Source organism: Mercenaria mercenaria, chromosome 7, assembly GCF_021730395.1.
Source record: "Mercenaria mercenaria strain notata chromosome 7, MADL_Memer_1, whole genome shotgun sequence".
In the NCBI taxonomy this organism is placed as follows: domain Eukaryota; kingdom Metazoa; phylum Mollusca; class Bivalvia; order Venerida; family Veneridae; genus Mercenaria; species Mercenaria mercenaria.
This window is the reverse complement of record NC_069367.1, coordinates 5,562,285-5,586,668: the sequence shown is the minus strand read 5'-3', so window position 1 is coordinate 5,586,668 and position 24,384 is coordinate 5,562,285. Positions and strand designations below refer to the sequence as shown.

The 24,384-nt window shown below is 35.6% G+C and overlaps 2 protein-coding genes across 2 annotated transcripts; one reads left to right on the top strand and one right to left on the bottom strand.

The window, feature by feature from the left end:
- Positions 1-5,979: 5,979 nt before the first annotated feature.
- Positions 5,980-7,698, top strand: LOC128558746 (transcription intermediary factor 1-alpha-like). Its single transcript, XM_053548930.1, has one exon. It carries the CDS (start codon positions 5,980-5,982, stop codon positions 7,696-7,698), a length of 1,719 nt encoding a protein of 572 aa, XP_053404905.1.
- An 11,837-nt stretch (positions 7,699-19,535) lies between these two features.
- Positions 19,536-23,657, bottom strand: LOC128558406 (rho guanine nucleotide exchange factor 6-like). Its single transcript, XM_053547422.1, has 3 exons — positions 23,375-23,657; positions 21,432-21,486; positions 19,536-20,316 (listed from the first exon to the last, which is right to left on the bottom strand). Exons 1-3 carry the CDS (start codon positions 23,473-23,475, stop codon positions 20,173-20,175), a joined length of 300 nt encoding a protein of 99 aa, XP_053403397.1. The 5' UTR covers positions 23,476-23,657; the 3' UTR covers positions 19,536-20,172.
- Positions 23,658-24,384: the final 727 nt, after the last annotated feature.

Here is a 24,384-nt window from a genome sequence, read left to right as displayed (position 1 = left end):
AGTGTGCCCGGAAACGATCAATGAGTAGCAAGAGGTTCTAGAGTGGTCTTCTAACATAATTTGCTCCAAAGAAGGTTTATTTGTAATATCCTCTATAGTTTCAAACTGTTTATCATCTTACAAAACCCTATGAAAATAAAAAGTGAAAACCCACAGTTCGTCCAACATGGCATGAGTTAAAATGTTGCAAGCTCGGTTTGATTGAGCCTGTTCATGGATGGCAGTGGGAATGCAAGCTACCGTCCACGCCCTGTAGCCTCGGTTTGAGCAGAAATCAACATTTATACATGTTATAAATACCAGAATATGATATAGAGACATCCGCAGATGTATTCATATGGCGTTGCACATGAAACCTTCAATGATGCACCGAGTGCAATTCCATTAAAAGCGGCGTATGGTCCCTAAACTAGAAAACAATGGGCAGAACTAAGTTAAAATAAACTGGAATTTAGAGGGGTGACAGTGGTTATGGAGCCTGCATATCACAGAAACTGCCAAAAGACAAAATTAAAAAGCAGGCATCATATCCAAGGGGGTAATTAAACAATACCCAAAGCTTTTCAAGCGGGAGTATTGGAACCACCCGATCCGAAATGTTCAAGCTGAAAAATTAAACAGTACACTAACACAACATAAATGTTATGCTGAACGATCGAAAGAGGTCAAAATATAACAGCCCTGGTTGAAGGTACGGGGAGACATTTTACGGCCACCGACCGGCAAAAACAACGCTACTGTGATAATAAAATAAAAATCTGGAAACCCACAGGCTGCCAAACACGACAAAAATGAAAATGTTGCAGGTCTGGTTTCAGTGTGGGGAATCACGTGACTTAAAAAGGCAGCTTACACGGAAAAATGGAAGATAATTTCTCCGATTCGTCAGGAAAGTCAAGGCATTTCTATAATTGATAAATTTTGTTTAAGATGTTCTAATATATCCTACCGAATGCCCCTTACCTTCCGATTTCCTGCAGTACCTATACTCTGTTCCATTCACCTATATTTTCCGAGAACACTCGGGAAGTTTGAGTACAGTTTTTGGGATGACGGTATCCACGGACCGACACAGTTTTGTCCAAAAACGATACTTATTACTGAAGTAAATGTCAGTAAAATCACATGAAAAGCCAAATATCAAGGCCATAGTAAACAAGTAACGAACTGGCAGAAAACAAAGCTGCCTAAAACAGAATGTCGAAATCTACGAAATGGCGCTGAACACGTATACAGTCTTCAAGAGCGCTGTACAAATACAAGGTCAATGATTCAATATCATACTATAGAAATACTTATGTTGCCACGAGACTTCTGCATTTAAACGTGTTTATACATATTTTTGTGTCAAAGGATAAAATCGCATATTTTGAAAAACAGAATCTACCAAAGTTCATGCATGTACGGCACTATATTAAAGCAGACATATGCTCTATATTTGTCCGCATAATTTAATTCTGAATGTTCATGAAAGAACATGCAAATGAAAATAAAAATATTTTTTAGAACGTCTTTATAGGTTGACTACATTTTACCCAATTTTATTACATAAATGCAGTATTTAGAGAATTATCAACGGTAACATTTGATGACGCTACGAAATTAAATAACATTTTGTTATATGACGTCTCGAAGATACTGACGTAGCTTCCTACTTCCACTTTAGACACGTGCCTAAACGTTTTCTTCAAATATGAAAACAGTCGAAAATGCCAAAAATGCAATAAAAGGTTGTAGGGGATGATGGGTGTTACATATATTTCCTAGTTTCTGTAACGTTTTATGAAAATCATGTTTTCAGAATGTTTGATGATGAACAGCGAACATTCAATGCAAAATGACTTTCCGGGTACAAGTGACGCAAAAGACGATGTAAATGTGCTATTTGCTTTGGCGCATTGGCAGAAGGAAGAAGACCTCCATATTAGAGCTATCAGTGACAGATTCGAAGAATTTTTCCATCTGGCACAAAAGACGTTATAAACAATCCTGTCACCACGATGCGTCGGTCCTAGAGGGAAATTATGCGACTATCAAGACGGGAAAAAATATTCGATCAACAAGAAAATATCTGATTCAACAAAGAATTCAGTACAAAGAAATAGACACATACTAGGGAAAATAATAAAGGTTACTGCAGTGTGTACGGCGCATAATAATTTGTGCAGAATGGTGATATTTTAAGATAGCACTTGGGCAATGCACAGTATAATTTAAAAAAAAAACACATCTCAAATAAGAGAAAAATTGTAAGCGGGCCGTATAAATGCTCCTTTCATTGCCACCATTGTTGACGAAGCAACTGACAAATCAACCAAGAAACAACTCTCACTATGCATTAGGATTAAGTCTATTGATGATATCTTGGATTTCTTGCAAGAAGCTGATCTAGGTATTTTAAAGTTAAGAGCGCAGTGCTATGATGGGGCATTTAACATAAGAATACCGTGGTGTGCAAACGCTTATAAAAGAACGATCCCCACATGCAAATGATGTACCTTGCAAAGCTTATTGTTTGAATTAGCCTTTGCACACATCTCTAAAATCCCAGATGGCAACTGTACAGTTCGATTACTCAGCTTAACGATCGGTAGCTTTTACCTAAGAACTGGCAAGGGACACCGTTCCAAGGGAGGAAATGGAGCAACGCACTAGAATGCGAACCCTTTCTGAATCTCTGTGGTCAAGTCGAGCCTTCTGCATATTTAAGAGCACGTTTACAGTGATAAAATAGAAAAAGTGGAAACTCCACAGGTCGCCCAACACGACAAAAACAAACATGTTCCAGGCTTGGTTTGATTGAGCCTGTTCATGGACGGTAGTTGAAATGCATTCTACCGACCACGACCTCTAGCACAGGGTTGAGCAGAACTCAACATTTACTCATGCTACAAGTACAAAAATAATTTAGAGACATGCGCATACGGTGGTGTGCATGGAAATCCGTGCTCAGGAAACACTGCAAAAGATGAAGATGAGAAGGCAGGCCAATGTCTTGCTGCATTTCTTAAATTTGACTTTATCATTTCAGTGGTGTTGAGTATCATCGTAGCGCTGACGAGCATTTTGCTGAAGGAAAATATTGACTTACTAAATGCCGTTACAGAGACAAAGATACAAGTACTCTCGAATGAGCGGAATGACTCTGCAGTGTGACTTGCCCGATACAAAAAGGCAATGCGTATGATTAGAGACTTCGGCATTAAACATCTAGACCAGTGCGTGTTGGAAGGCAAATGCATAGAGACAACCATGATGCAGAATCTGTCTTGGATTACTGGCAGTTAACGGTATACAAAGTTTGTGTCGACCATTTTGTCTAGAAATGGCAATTCGCATTCTACAAATTGAAGCTCGTTTTGCCGCCGAAAATCTATTGAAAACCAGTCAGAAGTGCCAGTGCCTTTTCACACCGCATATGGACCAGCTCTTCACGGCACATTTCAGATATTTGAAAATGAGGTTCCAAAGTAGAAACTAAACTGGAATATTGCCAATCAGAAACCACAGACTTTAGACCACTCTAATACCTCCCAGCAAGGTCTTGTATTCTTGTGTAAACACTATTCTGTCTGTACTTCTGACCATGCCTCCAACATCTGCATTTTGAGAACGCTCATTCAGTGCAATGAAACGCATTCAAAAACTACCTTCATTCAACAATGGCGAGTGACAGAATGTTTTACTAGCTCTGATACACATTTGCAAGGATGTTTGCATTAATGTAGACCACGTCATCAATGTTTTCGCTTCACGGAATTGCAGAATTTTTCTGACCCAAAGCCTGATATTTACGAATTTATAAATGTAGCAGAAATGAAATTTACCTTTTCCCCTCTTTATCAGACATAGTTACCGAATATTGTTGAATGCGAATAACATATTGTAGCGTTTGTTAGAAACGCTTAATAAATATTTATAACTACTCGAAACTGAACCCCATGGTGAAATTTGAATAGCTAAAAGTCAAGATAATTGTTGGAACGATTTTGTGCATGGTGTAGTATTTTTAAGTGTGGGAAATCAAACTCTTGTTTTTCAAACGTGTGGCCCAAGATGTAATTTCAAATATAACAGAGTTGTGGAAATGGTCGCTGAGTTAAAAGGGACAAAAACCCAGGTCAGTTCTGCCTATTTTGCATTGTTATTTCTTAGTGTCTCTAAGTCGTTCTACGGGAAACTGTGAGTGAAATAGGTCAGTACCGGCATCTGGCACAATTTCAAATACTGGAAAAAAGTCAAAATAAATGTATAAAAGTATATTGACAATAATAATATGTTGCTGAAGAGGTGCTCAGATGTGCCCAGAATGTAGCACAGGGCGTATGAATGCCAAACAATTTTCCGGGGGAGCATGTCACTGAAATCCTAGATAATGTGCCAACACATCTATTTCGGGAAAGGAACTCCCCTGCAAGAGAAAATAAAGCTAACAAATCAGTTTCATTATTCACAACTCGAATGCAAAGTAAATTCACTTTATATAATAAATAGTGTTGTGTATTCAAATGTTTTCCAGTAAACTCTTTTACACAGCTAGCTATGGCCGAGTCAGTAAATCAGAGTTTCTTGCCAATATTCTCTGTTGTGTCTAAACAATACAATAATATTTTGTGCTATAATCTACCCACAGACTTAGCCTGCATCTTTGTGATATCCAAAGAAACATTATCTAGCATCGGTACGTTAAACAACGGTTACGTATTAAAGATGAGACGCCACATTATTATTTATAACGAAGAACAATCATATAGTGTGCGTAAATACAGAAATCTCGCGGCAACTGTAGTATTTCTATGATATAAAATAGAATAGTTGTTCATGCACGTGCACAGCGCCTTTGAAGACTGTTTAGGTGTTCAGCGTCATTTCGTAGATTTCAAAATTCTCTTTTTGGCAGCTTTGCTTTTTGCCAGTTCGTTACATGTTTATGATGGACTGGGTACTTGGTTAACGTTATATGTTATTGTACTGTCATTTACTTCAGTTATTAGTATACTTGGACACAATTGTGTCAGTCCGTGGATACCGTCATCCCAAGAACTGCGAATGTAATCAAACTTCCCGAGTGTTCTCGGCAAATATAGGTGAATGGAACAAAGTATGGGTACCGGAGGAAATCGGAAGGTACGGCGCATATGATAGGATATATTAGAACATCTAAAACAAAGGTTTATCAATAGAAATACCTGGATATTCCTGACGAATCGGAGAAATTATCGGCCATTTTTCCGTGTAAGCTACCTTTTTAAGTCACGTGTTTCCACACACTGTGCATTACATGTCAGACCGTAACAATAAAAAAGAACGTAACGTCATCGTTGATACAAAATGACAAAGTTCTGATTTTTTAAAGACAAACATGCTCTAGAAATATATCTGCTAAAATGTTTACAATGTAACAGCAGCAACAAGTGTAGTGTTATGTGAGCAATCTTGCCCATTATCGACCTTGACCGAGATCTTGTGGCCGTAAACATTCTATGTAAGTTTCAAGTTCAAGAAATTAAGTCTAGTAGTATGTACTAACATCGACATGTCGCCCTCAGGATGCAAGAACCTTATAGGCAGAAGTACCATTTTTTTTGCTTCCAAGGGATACTTTTTACAAATTTTATTATTTTTGTTATGTCGTATTTTCGTAATAAATGGGAAAAAACAACATTTTTTTAATGTTTTCATAAAACTAAAAACTGTTCTTTATGTTCTTCTTGCGTTTTCTTTTATTCAGACATTACCTCAACTGTTTTAATCAGCTCAACTGTCACTTCTGCAGTTTATTTTAAAAGGCTGAGTTGATGTTAAATTTAGCACACGTTCGTCATCATGTAGATATTGATATGTCTCTTTATCTGTAGAATTTGAACCCAAAGTATTTTATCTTGATACATAAGAAAGATACCTAATACATGAACTATATTTAAAAAATCACGTGAACGGCTATAAATCGGTTAGTGAATTACAGAATATCAGTCTAAAATGGCTGAAATGCTGGAAGAAAATGTCCAGGTTCCTGGACGAGTTAGAGAAGAGCTCTGTTTACCATGTACACGAAAGGATAAAATGACAGTTGCTACAGTGTTTTGTTATGACTGTGACAATTTTCAATGTAAACAGTGCGCGGACGTTCATAAAGTTTTTGATATTATGAAAGATCACAAGATGGCGAAGGCAAGTGAAATTACGACAAAACCAGTTAAATTCGATATGAAAGGATTGACCCAGTGTGAAACACACGGAAAATTATTCGAGTTTCTATGTAAAGATCACGATATGTTTTGTTGCAGTACATGTGCCATAATTAATCATCGGGCATGTGACAGTGTAGTGGAAATACACAACGTCGCAGGTGTTTCCGAAGAAACCAGTATGGAAATACGATCACGTCTGGTTGGTGCAAAAGAGTTATGCGATTCCGCTGTAATGCATTGGAATTCGTCCGAGATATCGTTACGTGACAGTGTAAAAAATCTGCCAGAAAAGATCAACAATATAAGAGCTCAGATGAATAAAAGGTTCGATGACCTGTTGCAAGACGTCGAGAAAGATAGCGCTACATTCATGAAGCTTCAGTTGGATAAAGGAAAAGAGAAAATTTCCAAATGTGACGGCCTGGCTAAACGGTTCCAGACATCCTTGAAGTTTCTAGATGAAGTAAGTCTCCATGGTACAATTGTACAAAAATTCATAGCTGAGCATGAAATACAACAGCAGGTCAAACTCGCACAGAAAGAAGTTGAGCATGAATGTGATCAGCTTGAAACTGCTGACATATCGTTCAAGTTGAATGAAATTTTGACAATTAAAGAAATTCTAGAAGGCAAGGATAGACTCGGAACTCTGAAAACAGAGACAAATAAAGTAACAGTTGATGAAGTCCGAGGACATAGACCTGTACATCTCGAATTTATCAACTCCATTGACCTTAAGCTGTCTGAAGATGATGAAAGTGAGTCTATGTTATATAGTGTAGATTTTCTTCCTGATGAACGAATAGTCGGGATAGTTATCAAGGACCGAACATTACTGATTTTCAACGAATTTCTGGATGAAATGGCTCGTTATAAATTATCATACCAGCCACTGGGTGTTGTTGCTGTATCTGAAGATACGATAGCTATTACAGGTGGGAACAAAACAATAGAATTTCTACATGTCAGTAAGTCTAATGAAATAACAAACATGAAAACGTATAAAGTATGTGGAAAATTCAATTCAGTTTGTTTAAAGGACGTCGATAATTTTGTTGTTGGAGCTTTCGATGACATCAAATTAGCACGTATTCTGTCACTGTCGGGAGAAGTGAAAGACTTCGGTGTGACATTTCATTCCAAATTATATCGTCATGACGCAGTATCATGCACATATATAAATGAACTTGATAAAGTGATTATCAGCGACCGAGACGAGAATTTAGTCTATATATATGATGTTACAACAAACACTAGAGTCATCGTCAGGGACAGCAGAATCCAGGGTCCAAGGGGTGTTGCTGTCGGTCCAATGAACTGTGTATTCGTCTGTTGTAAAAACACCGATTCCATTGTACAGGTTTCTCCTACGGGTGTGATCCTATCATCACATAAGTTAGAAGTGAAGTTTCCATTTCATGTTTGTGTTTCGGAAGACAAAACCAAACTTGCAGTTTCAAATAGATGCAAAGGGAAAAGTAGACTGCAAGTTTTGAAGATAAACTAGTTGCTTTTGACATAACTTACAGATAAAACAAAATTAAAATACAGCGAAGCCTTTCTAAAATTTAATGAAATCTATAATAGACCTGATCTAATCCCCAAAATTTGATTCAAAACAAACATGTCTCAAAATGAAAATATATTACAGGTTCTTTGCATACACCTACTAGCATGATATAAATTATTGATTTACCCGAGCCTTGTAGGAACTAATATAAAGATGATGTCTGGTGTCAAAATATCACACAAACAAGACTGTCTATACACAGGAGGCATCTGGATGGTGGTATGCTACCTGTATGAAATTAGCCAAACAGGTTGAAAGGGTTTTAGATATGAGTAAATGGTTATTTGATGAACATCTCATGTCATGCTTACTTTTGTGTCTGTTTTCTGTCACTGATATGAAATGGACATTCAGTACCTCTAGCCTTTATTCTGTATAAAGTAGTTTTGACATTTAGATTATTGACCTGATAACTAATTGCTGTATGTGTTATTCTATATTAGCCATAAATATTTGTAAAAGTAAACATATATAATTTTTATGTGAAGGCATATCTTACATATATATTCATCTGAGTATTAGATAAAAACAGCCATGACGTTACTTACATATGTTTGTATTAGGTACATGTACTACTGAAAAGGTGTGTTGATATGCTATTGCATATAAATATGTTGCATTCGGTACATGTAATGCTGAATGGGGATAAAGATATGCTATTTTATCATTTAAATATATTTGCATTCGGTACATGTAATGTTTGAGAAAAATACTTAGTTGTTGTCACAACGTCGGGAGAAGACGTAGCAAAGTCATTTTACACGGGTTGGTTTCTATTCAGATAAAAAAAAGTCGGGAACTGAATATAAATAAAAAGGTTAAAACGAGTAAAATAAATGGGCAATATGATTCTGGTGAATGAAGCATATTGTAACACGGTAACAGTTTGTGGTCATATAGGCAAATATGTGTCATAATGGTAACATGTTCATCAAAAATGAAGGTAACACTTTAGTTCATAAAGGTAACACCCTGTTTTTCATTGGCACAAAGGTACCATTTTCAACCCGACCTGAAATCATCACCAGTACTCGCCTCATTCGTTTACTCAGTACAATGACAAAATTATCATTGTGGTAACCTTCCTTTATAACTTAAAACCATATGTAATCAGTGCAGTGCACCAGGAACTGTCAATGACTATGGTGATGTAATATCCTAAAATGATCATAGGAATTCCAGTCATGATGTCAGTATGGTATGGGTTAAGAAGGCAGGACATCAACATGTGGGACTGCAAGTAGAGGCAAGTACTGGAGATGATAATCTACAGTAGTGTCAACTTATCTTAAGTGTTACTTTTGTGACCATATTGTTTTACCTATAGCGCTATGAAAAATGTTGTTACCTTCATGGCCAATAAGTGCTATTACCTTTATGACTAAGAATGACCATACCTTTTGTTAACCGTTCTTTTTTGTATGTAGTATGATATTTTACTAAACATAAAATTTACATAAAGAACATATATATTCACATTGCGTCTTTCGTTTTTGCTTTCAAATCATCGAGCAGAATGCATGGATCCGTACTCCGCCCCTTAGTTACTGTTGCTGCTTCCCACAAGCTTCTTTCAAAATGGCGGATTAATGTACATTAGCAATTGACTCGCTAGAAAGTATTTCAGATGATTTCTATGTGAAAAACTTCTCAAATTATGAACAAAAATGCATCAAAATAGCTGTCAAAGAGGCTTAATTGTTTTACTAAATGTTATGTACATGACATTAAGGTTGACTCAGAAGAAACCACTTCAAAAGTTAGCGCCAAATGCTGGCGTTCTCAAAGAAAGAACACTTTCCGTTTTTCGCTAGATATTGCTGGAAGGAAAATTGTTATGCAGATGCATGGTATAATCATAATCATAGTTATTTTTTAAGCAACATTTGAAAAGAAACTACGTCTTAGATTGTTATATAAATTTATTTGATCAAAATATTATGTCCACTTCTGTCGTAGAGACTGTACTTCCACGCTAGGCTAATACGATAAAATATCAAACACCATGTTCAGTCACACATGGTGTTATTGATTTTTTACATCTAGATAACATTTTCAACAGATAAAGAAATTTATTAATTGGTTCAATAGCTCTTTATTAACGTTGCGAGGAGAGATCGCCCTGACGTCACGCATTAACACCTGTTTATCTGGTGGTTGGCAAAACAAATGTTTTTTACACTGTTTGTGTATGGGATCGGAATTTTTAATTTTTAATAACTCTTTCGCTAATTTATGGATTTTAAAAATTCAAAAAGTTTTGAAATGCTTACGATTTTCATATTTTCTCATTTAAATATCTTTTTGAAATGAATGACCATTTTAAATGACATATGATTTTAATAGCGGCGTAGCGATGTTCCAAACTTTTAGAAAAGACACTGTAAGTTAAGCGTTCATAATAAAGCCATTTTATTTCGAAATGATAATTAAAAGTAATCAATAAATTGCTTGTTTTACATCCTTTCCATTGATCAAAAAATTATTGATATCATTTGTGTTTTAAGAAAGTTTAAGCCGTTAGAAAAACATCACTGTTTACAAAAAAACATGGACGCTCGGCGTCTGCCCACCCGAACTTTGTCTTATCAGTTCTAAAAATAGAAAATACAAGGGATTTGTATACAAACACGATCTCTCCTATACTCTACTGTTCTCATTTTACAAGTATGTTTTGCGCTCGCGCTGCTGTTGCAACTGATTGCGGATCTGTCGATCACCGCTGTGATATCAATCAAGTTAATTGTTCCCATTATATTATAATATATATTTGTAAAATACCACGCAGTTGTCTTAAAAATAAACGTATGTCAATGCTTGGTGTATATTTCAGTACTAATTTTTGCATACAAACTTACAAATTTTGAACATTTGGTAGTCTTATTAATTTTGTTTCAGTGCGGCCGGACATTTCTCGCATATCATAGGGCTGATTAAATCTCCTCCACAATTAAGTTGAACAAATTCCAGACCAGCAAAATTGTACAAATCTATCACAGCAATGGCACAAACCAAGAGGGACAAGGATCTTGCCGAAACCTATTAACCATGTTGTTGTGTCTAGACCGCTAGAAATAAGGAAACGAAAACCTGTGATCTGTCAACTTGACAGTTCATATAATTAATTATATCTTTATTTTGCAAAAAGAAAAAAGAAAAGAAAACCATGAAAAAAGAGAAAACAGATAAAATGAATCCATTTGCATTTATTATATCATAGTATTAATGGTAGTTATAAATAGTTTACGATAGTCGTAAGGTAAAATAAAAATTTCAAACAAAATAATCAGCGACATTCTAAACCGCATGGACATGTGTGTATATTTATTGTTTTCTTTGAGTTGCATTTAAAAGCAAGCAACTGACAGGAAAATCAGTTTAAACTTATCAATTGTCAGACTTCCTAGAATAAAGCAGGATGGTGTCGAAACAGGGGAAACTGTTGTCATACTTGCTGTTTACAAATATAAAAGAAATATTACATGTATAATAAATATTGAGAAAGTATTAAAATCCACTCCCGAATATTTATCTGTATGCTCTCGATTTAATGTCTGATTAATAAAAGCTTACGTTTCATCTTTCACAAAAAAAAAACGTCTTGAAATAAAGTTAATATGCTGTGCACTGTCCAGATCTTATTTATATTTTTGAATAATAATGTTGGTATTTTTTGTAAAAGTATTAGGAATAAAGCATTTTTATATAGTATAGTTTACATACAGTCAAATGCGAAAATATAGATCATACTTTCAACGGCGAGAATATATTGCTGAAGAAGGTTAGCTGATCCTTTTGTATGAAATAAGATATAAATGGCTTATAATTATATCTAATGTCTTGAACTGAATAATTCCGCGATCGGCCTAAATTAAAATAAATTGAGCCAATTCATATTAAAATTCCGAGTAAAGAGAGACAGACGATTCATGATGTATTACGTATGCTATCATATTATACCATGCACATTTGTGACACAACGGCAGTTTTAACACAAAGTTGATTACAATTACATTTGAGCAGATTATTATTGATCCGTTCAACGTTCAACGCTTATATTTTTCTAAATCTGCCTTGGTTTACGGAAAAAATAAATCTTCCCCCTTCTAGCCTTTCCGGCTACCGCTCGTCGGCGTTACATATTCCCAACTCACACCTCAACATCATTTCCTTCGAAAAAAAAAATGTATCAAACTTATAACAATTAATCAGTAACGGTTTCTAAGTGAAAGCTTGTTGGAAGCAATGGCTGGTTAGCAACAAGGAAAGTGCACTGAATAATCCACGTTATCTTATTGGTCAATATCATAGATAACAATTAGTTTGATTGACAGCCCGGATCCATCCATTGCACCCGTTCCTTCCCCAAGAATAGTGATAAAGTGGAATTGATAACTGGATACTAGTTAGTAGAATTTGGAATATCAAATGTTGTAAATATTTTAACTCTGTAAATATGACACCCAAACCGCAACAAAGTTATCAACAAAAACATAATTATAAAACTTACTTGGTACCATTTCACCTTCAACAGGTAACAGTTCTGCAACAACTCACAAAAGACAACTACAAATCTTGAGGTCGAGGGTATATTTCACTTTTAGCAAGAAACAATATTGGTTCAACACACAAAAGACATATTTTACACTTGGTAATATGTCTGGGGGTCGAGGGACCATTTCACTTTTATCAGGAATCTGTATTGGTACAAGACACAAAGAGTCCATGGTTCTGGTATTAGTTCCAAGACAAATCTGGGGATCAAGGGACCATTTCACTTTCAGCAGGAAACAGTATTGGTTCTTCACAAAAAAAAACATTTTTTACATTGGGTTACAAATCTGGAGATCGGGATCAAGGGACCATTTCACTTTTAGCAGGAAACAGTATTGGTTCGTCACACAAAAGACATCTTTTACGTTGGGTTACAAATCTAGGGATCGAGATCATTGGACCATTTTACTTTTAGCAGGAAACAGTATTGGTTCGACGCAAAAAATACATCTTTTACGTTGGGTTACAAATCTGAGGATCAAGGGACTATTTCACTTATAGCAGGAAACAGTATTGGTTTAACACACAAAAGACATCTTTTACGCTGGACTACAAATCTGGGGATCAAGGGACCATTTCACTTTTAGCAGGAAACAGTATTGGTTCAATATCTTTTACGTTGGATTACAAATCTGGGGAACGAGGACCATTTCCCTTTTAGCAGGAAAAATATTGGTTCAACACACAAACAACATCTTTTACATTGGATTACAAATCTGGGGAACAAGGACCATTTCACATTTAGCAGGAAAAAGTATTGGTTCAACACACAAACAACACCTTTTACATTGGATTACAAATCTGGGGAACAAGGACCATTTAACTTTTAGCAGGAAAAAGTATTGGTTCAACACACAAACGACATATTTTACCTTTGGTTACAGATTTGGGGAAAGAGGACCATTTCACTTTTAGCAGGAAAAAGTATTGGCAGGCTTTAAGTGACCTTTGAGAAAAGTAGGAGCCTCTGATATAAAAACGTAGGAGAAAAATAGAAATCTGATGATAAATAGCAGGAACTTATGAGAACAAACTCTGGGACGGATCAAGAAATATTTGATTGGCGGGGGGGCGGGGGGGGGGGGCGGGTAGGTATGGGAGGGGGCCTCTGTCCGTGTTTGGGGGGGGGGGGGGCGGGGGGATGAGTGGAGTCTCCCCCTTAAAGATTTTGACAAAAGTATGAAATGTTGGCCTCAGGTGCATTTGTCGGGACTAAATTTTGAGGTACTGGAGGGATACTCCACTCATTTGAGAGGTGTCGGGGAGGGGGGATCTGTCCCCCTAGAAAATTTTGAAAAAACAGGTATGAAACGATGGGCTCTGGTGATTTTTTTTGTGTGTAACTTTTGAGGTCTGGGAAGGGGTATCACAGTCATTTTAGGGGGTTCAGGGGCCACTCCCCCTGGAAAATTTTGAAATACAGGTGCAAAATGGTGGGCTCCGGTGTATTTTTTGGGTCTAAATTGTGAGGTACTGGGAGGGTTATTTTTCATTTTAGTGAGGTCAAGGGGCTGTCTCCCTGGAAAATGTTGAAAAACAGGTATGAAACGATGATCTCTAGTGCTGTTTTTGGTCTAAATTTTGAGGTAAGGGACGAGGTATCCTTTGCCAAAATAGTTGGGTGACGAGTATAGGTCACTTCTCAGCCTATAAAATGGTGAGCTCTGGTGCATTTTTTGGTCTAAATTGTGAGGTACTGGGAGGGGTACTTTTCTCATGGGTGGGGGCGGGGGGGTGGTCAGGGTGTTCTTCCCCTTGAAATGGAGGTATGTCTGAATTTTGAGAAAATATTAATCCTTTGCCAAAATAGTTGGGTGATGAGGATAGGTCACTTCTCAGCCAACATGAGCACGGGCACCCTCGGCCCAGCCCTGGATCTGGGCCTGAAACTTACCCCACAAATCTTGTACATTTACACAGCAGGCCAAATGAACTTAAATCACAATTTAATATATATTATAAGGTTTGTCTATTTTCATGACTCTTTGAGGTCCCCATTGTACAAAGCTGCCTGCAACCTCTTATGCTCCAAGATCAAGGTCAGTATTCAACTCATATAAAGAACTTTCAGCAGGTTTCTGCATGTAAAAGAGGTCATCAGCAGCATGTCAAATGTCTCTAGAGCCTCACCAGTACACCATCAGTCCTTCTATTATGTAACAAAGTTCATTATACGAATAGACTTACATCTGTTAACATATTTTTTCTTCTCCAGATAAAAAAAGTAGGAATAGTAAGAGTTTTTCAAAAACAAATAGGAAAAAAGTTGGAACAGACCTAAAAAGTAGGAAAAGTAGGAAAAAGTAGGATAACTTGAAAGCCAGTATTGGTTAAACACAAAAGACATCTTTTACATTGTGTAATAATCTGGGAATCAATGCACCATCTATCTTTTAACGGGGAAAATAGAACTAGTTCAACTCACATTAAAGGAAAGGGCATACAGAAAAGTCAAATCATTATTTCATTGCTAAAAATTTATTACATCTTTTGCCGGGTAGCAAAAGTTAACATATATTATGCTTAACTTATCTTATTTACAGTAATCACATATCAAAATGTCTTTAACAATTATTTTTATTGCCTTAAATCCATGCAACAGACACACTGTGTACTAGTAAATATTATGGGTTATTATACCTTATTTTTGTTGCCAATGCAACACTTCCATCTTTACTCTGTCATAGCATGGATGTAAATATCTATGTCAATATATGACCTTGGTCAGAGTTACCGGGAGTGTTTTACAATTTACAATCTTTTTATAAGCAGTGAAGCTCAGAAACCTAGTATAGTATATTTCTTGATAACTAGCTTTTTACTGAAGCAAATTCCTCAATTAAATGGTTAAACGTGCATAAGAAAACTCTTCCAATAAGTTCTTATTAATAGAACAAACAATACATTAGTTTTTCCTGGGACGTCATTGACATTGTCAACATCTTGAAAATCACTGTCAACCTTGAGAGTCAACAGCACCTCGTTTTAACAAGCGCATTTACTGTCCCATGCAAAACAATGCTATATTTATATATCATTACATTTTACTTTAAATACATTGTTTTTTGGTATACTCAGTCATATAAATGAATTTTAAGACAGAAAACCTTCAATAATCAAAACTTTAATTATTGAAATAAATGTATAAACAACAAGGTAGCAACATTTATGTTATGTTCAATTCTAATGAAATTAATATGTTGTCGCATTTTTTATTCATCAACTAGAAACGTTACACAATAGTCATGCATAAGAAAACTGCCCATTAGAAAAAAATGCATGCCACTTTTATTGCAATAGAATTGTGAAATTGATCTACAGCAAAACCAAATTTGGCCATCTAACCCCTAGACTGAACATATGCCTCAATTTATAAGCGCACACCATCTTTGTTTAAACTTATTACTGGTTATAGTCTATAAAAATAATTAACAAGAGATCACAGAGTGATCTTGGCGCCCACCAATGTGCCATTTTTGAGTGTTCCAAATTTCAAGACTTACTGACTAGCTCAAGGTCAAATTTCATTTCCGTACACAACACGAAAGCTGTAGCTTGAAAAATGTGAAAGTAGGTCACTAGATCAATTTCAAGGACAAAGTTCTTTGTACACAAAACTATGCATGTGCATCAAGTTTGAAGGCTGTAGTTTGAGAAATTTGAAAGTAGGTCACTAGGTCAATCTTAAGGTCAAAGTTTATTTCGGTACACAAAACTATGCAAGTGGTCCAAATTTGAAGGCTGTAGCTTGAAAACTGTGGAAGTAGGTCACTAGGTCAATGTCAAGGTCAAAGTTTGTTTCGGTACACAATCCTATGCATGTGGTCTAAATTTGAAGCCTGTAGCTACAGAAATGTGAAAGTAGGTCACTAGGTCAATCTTAAGGTCAAAGTTCATTTCGGTACACAAAACTATGCAAGTGGTCCAAATTTGAAGGCTGTAGCTCAAGAAATGTGAAAGTAGGTCACTAGGTCAAAATCAAGGTCAAATTTTATTTCGGAACACAGAACTATGCATGTGGTCCAAATTTGAAGCCTGTACCTTCAAAAATGTGAAAGTAGGTCACTAGGTCAATGTAAAGGTCAAAGTTTGTTTCGGTACACAAAACTATGCAGGTGATCCAAATTTGAAGGCTGTAGCTTGAGAAATGTGAAAGTAGGTCACTAGGTCAAAATCATGGTCAAATTTCATTTCGGAACACGAAACTATGCATGTGGTCCAAATTTGAAGCCTGTACCTTCAAAAATGTGAAAGTAGGTCACTAGGTCAATGTCAAGGTCAAAGTTCTTTTCAGTGCACAAAACTATGCATGTGGTCCAAATTTGAAGGCTGTAGCTACAGAAATGTGAAAGTAGGTCACTAGGTCAAAATCAAGGTCAACTCATGTCAAGGTTCATCTTGCCACTCAAAACCATACAAATTTGTATGTTGTAGGTTATTGACAAGAAGATTTTAAAAGCTTTTCCCTATATAAGTCTATATGAACCATGTGACCCCCAGGGCGGGGCCATATTTGACCCTAGGGGGATAATTTGAACAAACGTGGTAGAGAACCACTAGATGATGCTACAATACAAATGCCAAAGCCCTGGGCTTTGTGGTTTGGACAAGAAGATTTTCAAAGTTTTTTCCCTATATAAGTCTATGTAAACCATGTGACCCCCGGGGCGGGGCCATATTTGACCCTAGGGGGATAATTTTAACAATCTTAGTAGAAGACCACTAGATGATGTCACATACAAAATATCAAAGCCCTAGGCCCTGTGGTTTTGAACAAGACGTTTTTCGAAGTTTTTCCCTATATAAGTCTATATAAACCAAGTGACCCCCAGGGCGGGGCCATATTAGACCCCAGGGAAATAATTTGAAACATCTTGGTAGAGGACCACTAGATGATGCTTCATACCAAATATCAAAGCTCTAGGCTCTGTGGTTTTGGACAAGAAGATTTTCAAAGTTTTTCCCTATATAAATCTATGTAAATTATAGAAATAAACAAAGGGCCATAACTCACTAAAAAATTGTTGAACCAGTCTGATTTTCAGGGGGACACAACTAGGGTACCAATACATCATTTTGATAAAGTTTGGTAAAAATCCCCCTGGTAGTTTCTGAGGAGATGCGATAACGAGAAATTGTTAACGGACGGAAGGACGGACGGACTGACGGACGGACGGACGGACGGAAGGACGACGGACCACGGACGCAGAGTGATTTGAATAGCCCACCATCTGATGATGGTGGGCTAAAAATCTATATCCTTGGCTTTCAAATACCCGATTTCAAAAAACTGAATACTTTTCGGAGAATTCAGGCAATGAAGCTGATTTTAGGTGCCTTAACTAATGGCAAAAAAGATAAAACAAATGTTTAAATGCACTTCTGTCATCAATGACCTATACAAGTGATATTCAGAAATCTTTCCAGTATCCAGTTTGCTACAAGTACAAACCTGGATATACTATTTCTTCATTGGTAATGTTTATTCTGACTAGACATACACATATTTTAAAATTAATCTGTCAACAGAGAGGCCAGCCATCAAAAAAGAGGCCAGTAACTTCTGGAGAAATACCCAATGTGTGTACTTACACTGAAATACAGTGAAAACATTTATTTTTGTGGGCATTAAGTTTCGTGGTTTTAGCAATAACAATTATTTTGTGGGGATATGAATGGTTTTCAAAGTATGACAGTTATATGAGTGCGAAATTTATTTAGTCATGATTAAATTTCAGACGGAGACAGCCACGAAATCCCCAAAAATTAGAACCCCACGAGTATCAATAAGTTCACAGTAGTTATTTCTTAACTCAAATTTCCGATGGCTATATACTGTAAATAGTGTTAATAAAACACAAAATAGAATATATGTTTTAAAACAAAATAACAGTATTATAGTGTTAACATAGGTAAGAAAGAAAGAAAGAAATATTGATATCATTTATTGGTTTGTAAACTTGAAGGAATATTTATAGTATTTAAAACAATTACTTTTAACTATAATTTAAAGTTTTGATTTACTTAAAAATTGATTTACTTAAAATTTCCAAGTATTTCAGTTGTTAGAATAGTGGTCAAAGAAGCAAAATCATTTTCCTGGATAAAAGTTTCAGTTTGGAGACCAGTCTAAGAATGAGACCTTGCCATTGGTTGATTTTAAATTTGTGCACAGAAATAACCAGTGAGAAGCTAGAAGTTTTAGACTGGTTTTCAAACTCATTTCATAGCCTTAAGAATGGAGAATATTCCAGAATACTATAAACAATAGATATGTCACAGAAATATAAATTTAATGGCAGATGCTATGGTAGCTTACCATTTTCACACTAAATGAAAGTATTATCCTCTTGAGAGAAGTCATTTTGTTTACAAATTAGTGTTTCAGCATATTTTATAAAAACCTATCATATTGTCTATTCTTACAATTTTCAACAAAATTAATATAATATTTATCACATTATTTACTCCAAGGTAGGTTTATTTCTAATATTCTTTGTAGTTTCAGATTGTACATCGCTACCGAATTCTTAAAATTACAGAATCCAAATGATCTGTTTTCATTGTTTTCTTTCAGAAATGAGTAAAATAAGCACATATTAGAAGTTTGGAGTAGATTTTCTCAAAATGTTGAAAATGGCAGATACAGCATCATCCCATCAGGCGACATTAAACTGAAAGCTTTGATAAAGTGGTACCCTTCATGCCATTCCTTTCCTCCAAAGCACTACATTTAAACGAACAATAAAAGGCATCTGCGTTTCGTTTGAAAATTCTTATCCATTTTGACCAGAGCATATTCTAAAATGATACAATGATAAACTAAGTAAACTGAGATAGAAAATGCAACTGTAATGTATCTGTATCTATGCTTCAGCTTCCTGTGGCTGAAGAACTTCTGTTTCTGGGTAATTTAGGGACAGAATCCACTTCTCCTAAAACATCAGTTATAAATCTCGTAACAAAATATATGTCTCTTTACGGATTTCCTGAATCGTATTTTAACATAAATAGTAAAATAATAAAATACAAGGCCATAATAAATTAATTGCTAGATTATCATCTCCTCCCATCCCCCAAGTTTTCGAGCCTCCTTGTCCTCTTTTATCTTTTTCCTCAAACAAAAATTAGCCTTGGAATATTTTTTAAGGTAATGTAATAACAATCCGAAATTAATGAGCCGCGCCATGAGAAAATCCAACAGCCTGCGCATCCGCGCAGTCTGGTCAGGCTCCATGCTGTTCGCTAACAGTTTCTCTAATTGCTATAGGCTTTGAAAGCGAACAGCATGGATCCTGACCAGACTGCGCGGATGCGCAGGCTGGTCTGGATCCTTGCTGGTCGCATACCCACTATGTTGGTTTTCTCATGGCACGGCTCATTTCTTTGTTTGATTACGTTTTCTCTCTTCTGAGTGCTTTTGGCATTCTTTGGCTGTTGCAGGAACTATTACTCCTATTAACTATATTTAAAACCCAAGAATGCTAAAATAACTGATATTAAGTATATGAAATCTTACCGCAGTTTGTCATTACGGGTACATTACCTTAATAAACAATCTTAAAGAATGATAATATTTCTCTTTCAATAATTGCTGTTGCTGTTTTGTTACCGAAATTAAATTGACAAACATATTAAACACTATTATATTAAACACTATTGCGCACCATACATATTTCTTCATTAATTTCATGTCCTCGTTTTCTGCCTTTTTTTACACAGAATGTGATCAATTATCAGAGAGAAAAGAAAAATCTTTCATCCCCACCCACCCATTTTTTTGAAGAAAAAAATTAGATGATAATCTAGCAAAGTACCGATAATGACCTAACGACATTGGATATACAGAATTAACTATCAGGTGTGATTCTCCTCCATTTCTTTGTCTTTATTTACTAAATTCATTGACTGCTGATTCTTCATAAACTTTTTGATGAGGTTTTCCAGAGATTTTCGAGCTTTTGTTTCATCTTCCAAATCTTTCTTCATCTTCTTCTGATCCTAAACAAATAGTCAGACAGCTCAATTAAAGCAACATTTTGATTTCTGGTAAAGATGAACAATTAGATACAGTAAAAATCATATATATTTGTGGAGAACTACTTTTTGTGGATTTCGTGGTTCAGAAAATGCATGAAATTACATCCAAACAAACAAACTTTAAAATCCATGAATTTGTATCTGAATGAAACAGCCATTCTGGCTTCATTACCGCAAAATTATAATTATGATTTCACAGAATTTATCGTCAAAATTCACAACGTTTCCCTTACTAACCAAGGAGACCTTTAGACTTATGTATTATTGATGTTTGGTTCTTGTGATAGTACGAAGAAATTTTCAAAGAAATCCTGTTAAAAACTTAGTAAATCAAACAGTTACTAATAACCACGATGCATTTTCAAATCTTCCACTGATATAAAATACCAGTAATACTATAGATTGGATAACTTTTGTGTAGGTTTTTTAGCCATTTCATTTTTGCAGCCTCATTCATGGTAAATTTGCAAAACATGATTTTTTTTTGTTTAAAGACCTAATGCAGATAATTATTCATGAATATTTGAATATTCATGAGTGGCATTATTCGTGAATATAAAATCACCCCAAACATTATCCAATCTACAGCAGCTGGTGACTCATCTACTTCAAATTTTATCACAAAATAAAAGGCAATCAATGAATCATTACATAGAACTTAACTATGCAATGTGGAATGGCATGAAGTGACTTGCATAATAGGTGACAATAACCCTTACCCTGCTATATTTCTATAATGGACTGGTCCATCTTTCAATTTGGACAGTACCACTTATTATTCAAAGGGGTTTTCACTGAAAATTTACTGACTGAATAGCGAACAGTGCAGACCATGATCAGACTGCACGGATGTGCAGGCTGATCTTGGTCTGCACTGGTCGCAAAGGCAGAATCACTGGCCGCCAGCAGGCTAAGGGATAAACCTTGTATAACAAAGACGAAAAATAAACTGTATCGGTGTGCATGTTTTCAAAATCAACTGTTTTACCACTTAAAGCCACTTGTTCATACTCTTCAGGCAATTGTTTTCTCTCTTAATTTTCTCTCTTAATATCAAAAATAATATTGTTACTTACCATTTCTAGTGCTTTAACTTGGTCCCTTAAAGAATACACAGTATCAACCAGTGATCTGAAATTATCAAAAAAAGAGACACTGTACATATGAAATTTTACAATGTCTTTTAGTGACAAAACATGTATTTTAGTGCCAAAACATGTATTTCAGTCACAAAACATGTATTTCAGTCAAAACTCTTTTCAAGTAAGTTGCCACTCTTGTCCTAAGTAGGCTTCAAGAAACAGGCATTGTGAAATTGGAACTTGTATTCTGAACAATATTTGTTTATTTGTTTTAGGATTAATGCAGATTTTTTGAAAGTATTTCAGTTATGTAACAGCAGGCAGTTAACCTAAATACAGTTCCTGGATTCTGTTCCAGTTTTAAACTATTCTCTTACAAGTCACTGGCAACTTCTCCACACATGAATCAGAGGTGGAGGCAGAAATGACCTGTCTTCTTTTAAATTGTCACAGAGTTAACAAGCCCCAACAAGGGATCAAACTCAGTTTTCCTTCTAGTTGCCATGGCAACCAGAATTTTACATCAGTGATCTAAGACCTCCCAGTGAATATTCCTGCAAACTTTGGGTGTAAACTTGCTGTGTGGTTTCGTAGATATTCTTAAAGAAATTGTAGACGACACACAGATGGATGCACTGATGACAGACATTCAATAATCCTGAAAGCTCAGCATTAGAATTTCATTTTCAGGGCAGCTAAAACAAGCAAATTAAAGAGGATGATAGAATATGAATTTACTTCATCATTATGCTATTTTGGTCTGATTTTCTAAAGTTTTTCTGCTGTCAATTCTTTTACTGATGAGGAATGAGAACATTTTCATGCACCAGAATTCGAACGTTCTACTATATAAAGCTACAACAGATAACAGAAATAAAAAGTGAACTAAAGACAGAAATGAATCTGTTTCTAATTAAGACATTCAAAACATGAACTCAAAGATCATGCTTCACAGTTACTGTAAATGAAAACATTTTATGCCCTTAACATACACAAACAGCATTTTCTGTTGGCCCGCCTAAGCCCCAAACCACTCAATTATTTCCTTCAGTTTTGCTTAGGTAGTACTTATTTTACGTGGGCAGTTTCTGTATTCTTAGATGTTACAGAAATTCTAAACCATATTGATGCTAAGCTACATTTCGTATGAAGGACAAGAAAACGCAGTCACATGGAAACTGCCGAATGTCACTATGGGTTTATTAAAGCATTTCTTTTCTCAAAAAAAATATTCATGATTTAATTTAATTATTCCAGAAATAGTCCTCAAACCTGGATCCTTCAGCCCATGTCTTTCCTTAATAACCCCAAACATCATATTAAGATTTATCCCCTCCTAGTAAGTATAACCCATGCAATACATGTATTACCATACCAGGGTTGTCTACAGATTTTCTTTAATTAGGTCAAACCATATTAGTAGATCCCTTTATGAGGTAAAGGTCAAAAGGTCAAAATAAAATTTGACATTTTGTAAAAAAAAAGGTTCACCCTTTTCTTTTATTAGACTACCTAAAACCTATTTTTCAGTATTCTAGATACAGCAGAACCTACTTTAGCTTCCACCTGTAGTATGCAGCTACTTGCCTTAAGAAGCCAGTCAGCTAGCTTCCCATACTGACTTTTTTTAAATCTTAACTTGTCGGAATCAGCCACCTGACTTAAGCAGCCAGATTGGGTTGCTCCCTTGTCTGGCTGCTCAACATGGGTTTGTGTATTTCCTTTAAAGGCATTTTTACTTACAAAGGATTGCATATGAAAAGATACAGTCAAAATGGTGTGGGATTTGGGCCAGGCATTTACAAAGGCCATCCCAGATTCTCCTTAACAAGTGTCATTCCCAACTAAAAAGAGTACAGGCTTACAATTCAAACAAAACATGAAAAATCCATGCAACATGAGAATGTTTACAACATCGAGGTTTCATTCGCACTCACCCAGTCCAGGGTTTGGACTGTTTATTGTCAGCCTGTGGGTTCTGTAACCTTTCATCTATTTTCTTTAACGGTATTTTTCTGTGATATATGGTATCAAACATTATTTCTTTAGAAGACTTACGTTATAAATAATCCAAAATGGCCTTAAACCAGTAATTTTGTTCCTTCACAGAGCATGCATTTCCATACAGACTGATGATATAATATAACAGTTCAAAACAAGAGGTTAGAATCTGGATATACTTTTTAAAAACAAAGTTTCTCGATTACAAGTCTACAGATTCAATGATCTGAAAATTATTTAGTACACATTTAGTAAATCATTTCTGACTGAAGTAGTGGACCCATAATGGAACAAGGGTGCAGAATGTCACAATATACACCCGTCACAGCAAATTTGTTTACACTAGCACCTGTATTTGCAAATGGAATTTTAATTTTCTAGTTGTTTACAATGTTGTTTTTTTTAGAAATTATTGTAATTCTTTTATTTTTCTAAGTCCACAAAAAAAATCCTTACCAGGTAGAGATACCTTAAAATACACCCAAAATTTGAAAGTAATATCAATGTTGTACCACAGAAAAGTGGTCTTGGTTTTTCCCTACGGTCAATTATAAAAAAGTTACAATGTAAGTTATTTATAGTAACAACTAAGGGAAGTTAATCTTTAAAGAGAAAAAAAAAAAAAAAAAAAAAAAAAAAAATTACAAGTCCACACAAAAATCCTTACCAGGTAGAGATAGCTCAAAATACACCTCAGAATTGGATGTAACATGCATGTTGTACTACAGAAAAGTGGTCTCGATTTTTCCCTACGACTTGTAATGAAAAAGTTACAATATAAGCTATTTATAGTAACAGCAAAGGGAAGTAATTCAAAAGAAGGGACCAGTGCATGACACTCCGTCTCATGATGGTGTACAATTGTGCCAAGTTACATCAAAATCCCTCCATGCATGAAGAAGAAATGCTCCAGACAAAGTCATTCTTGTATCTGACCTTTGACCTT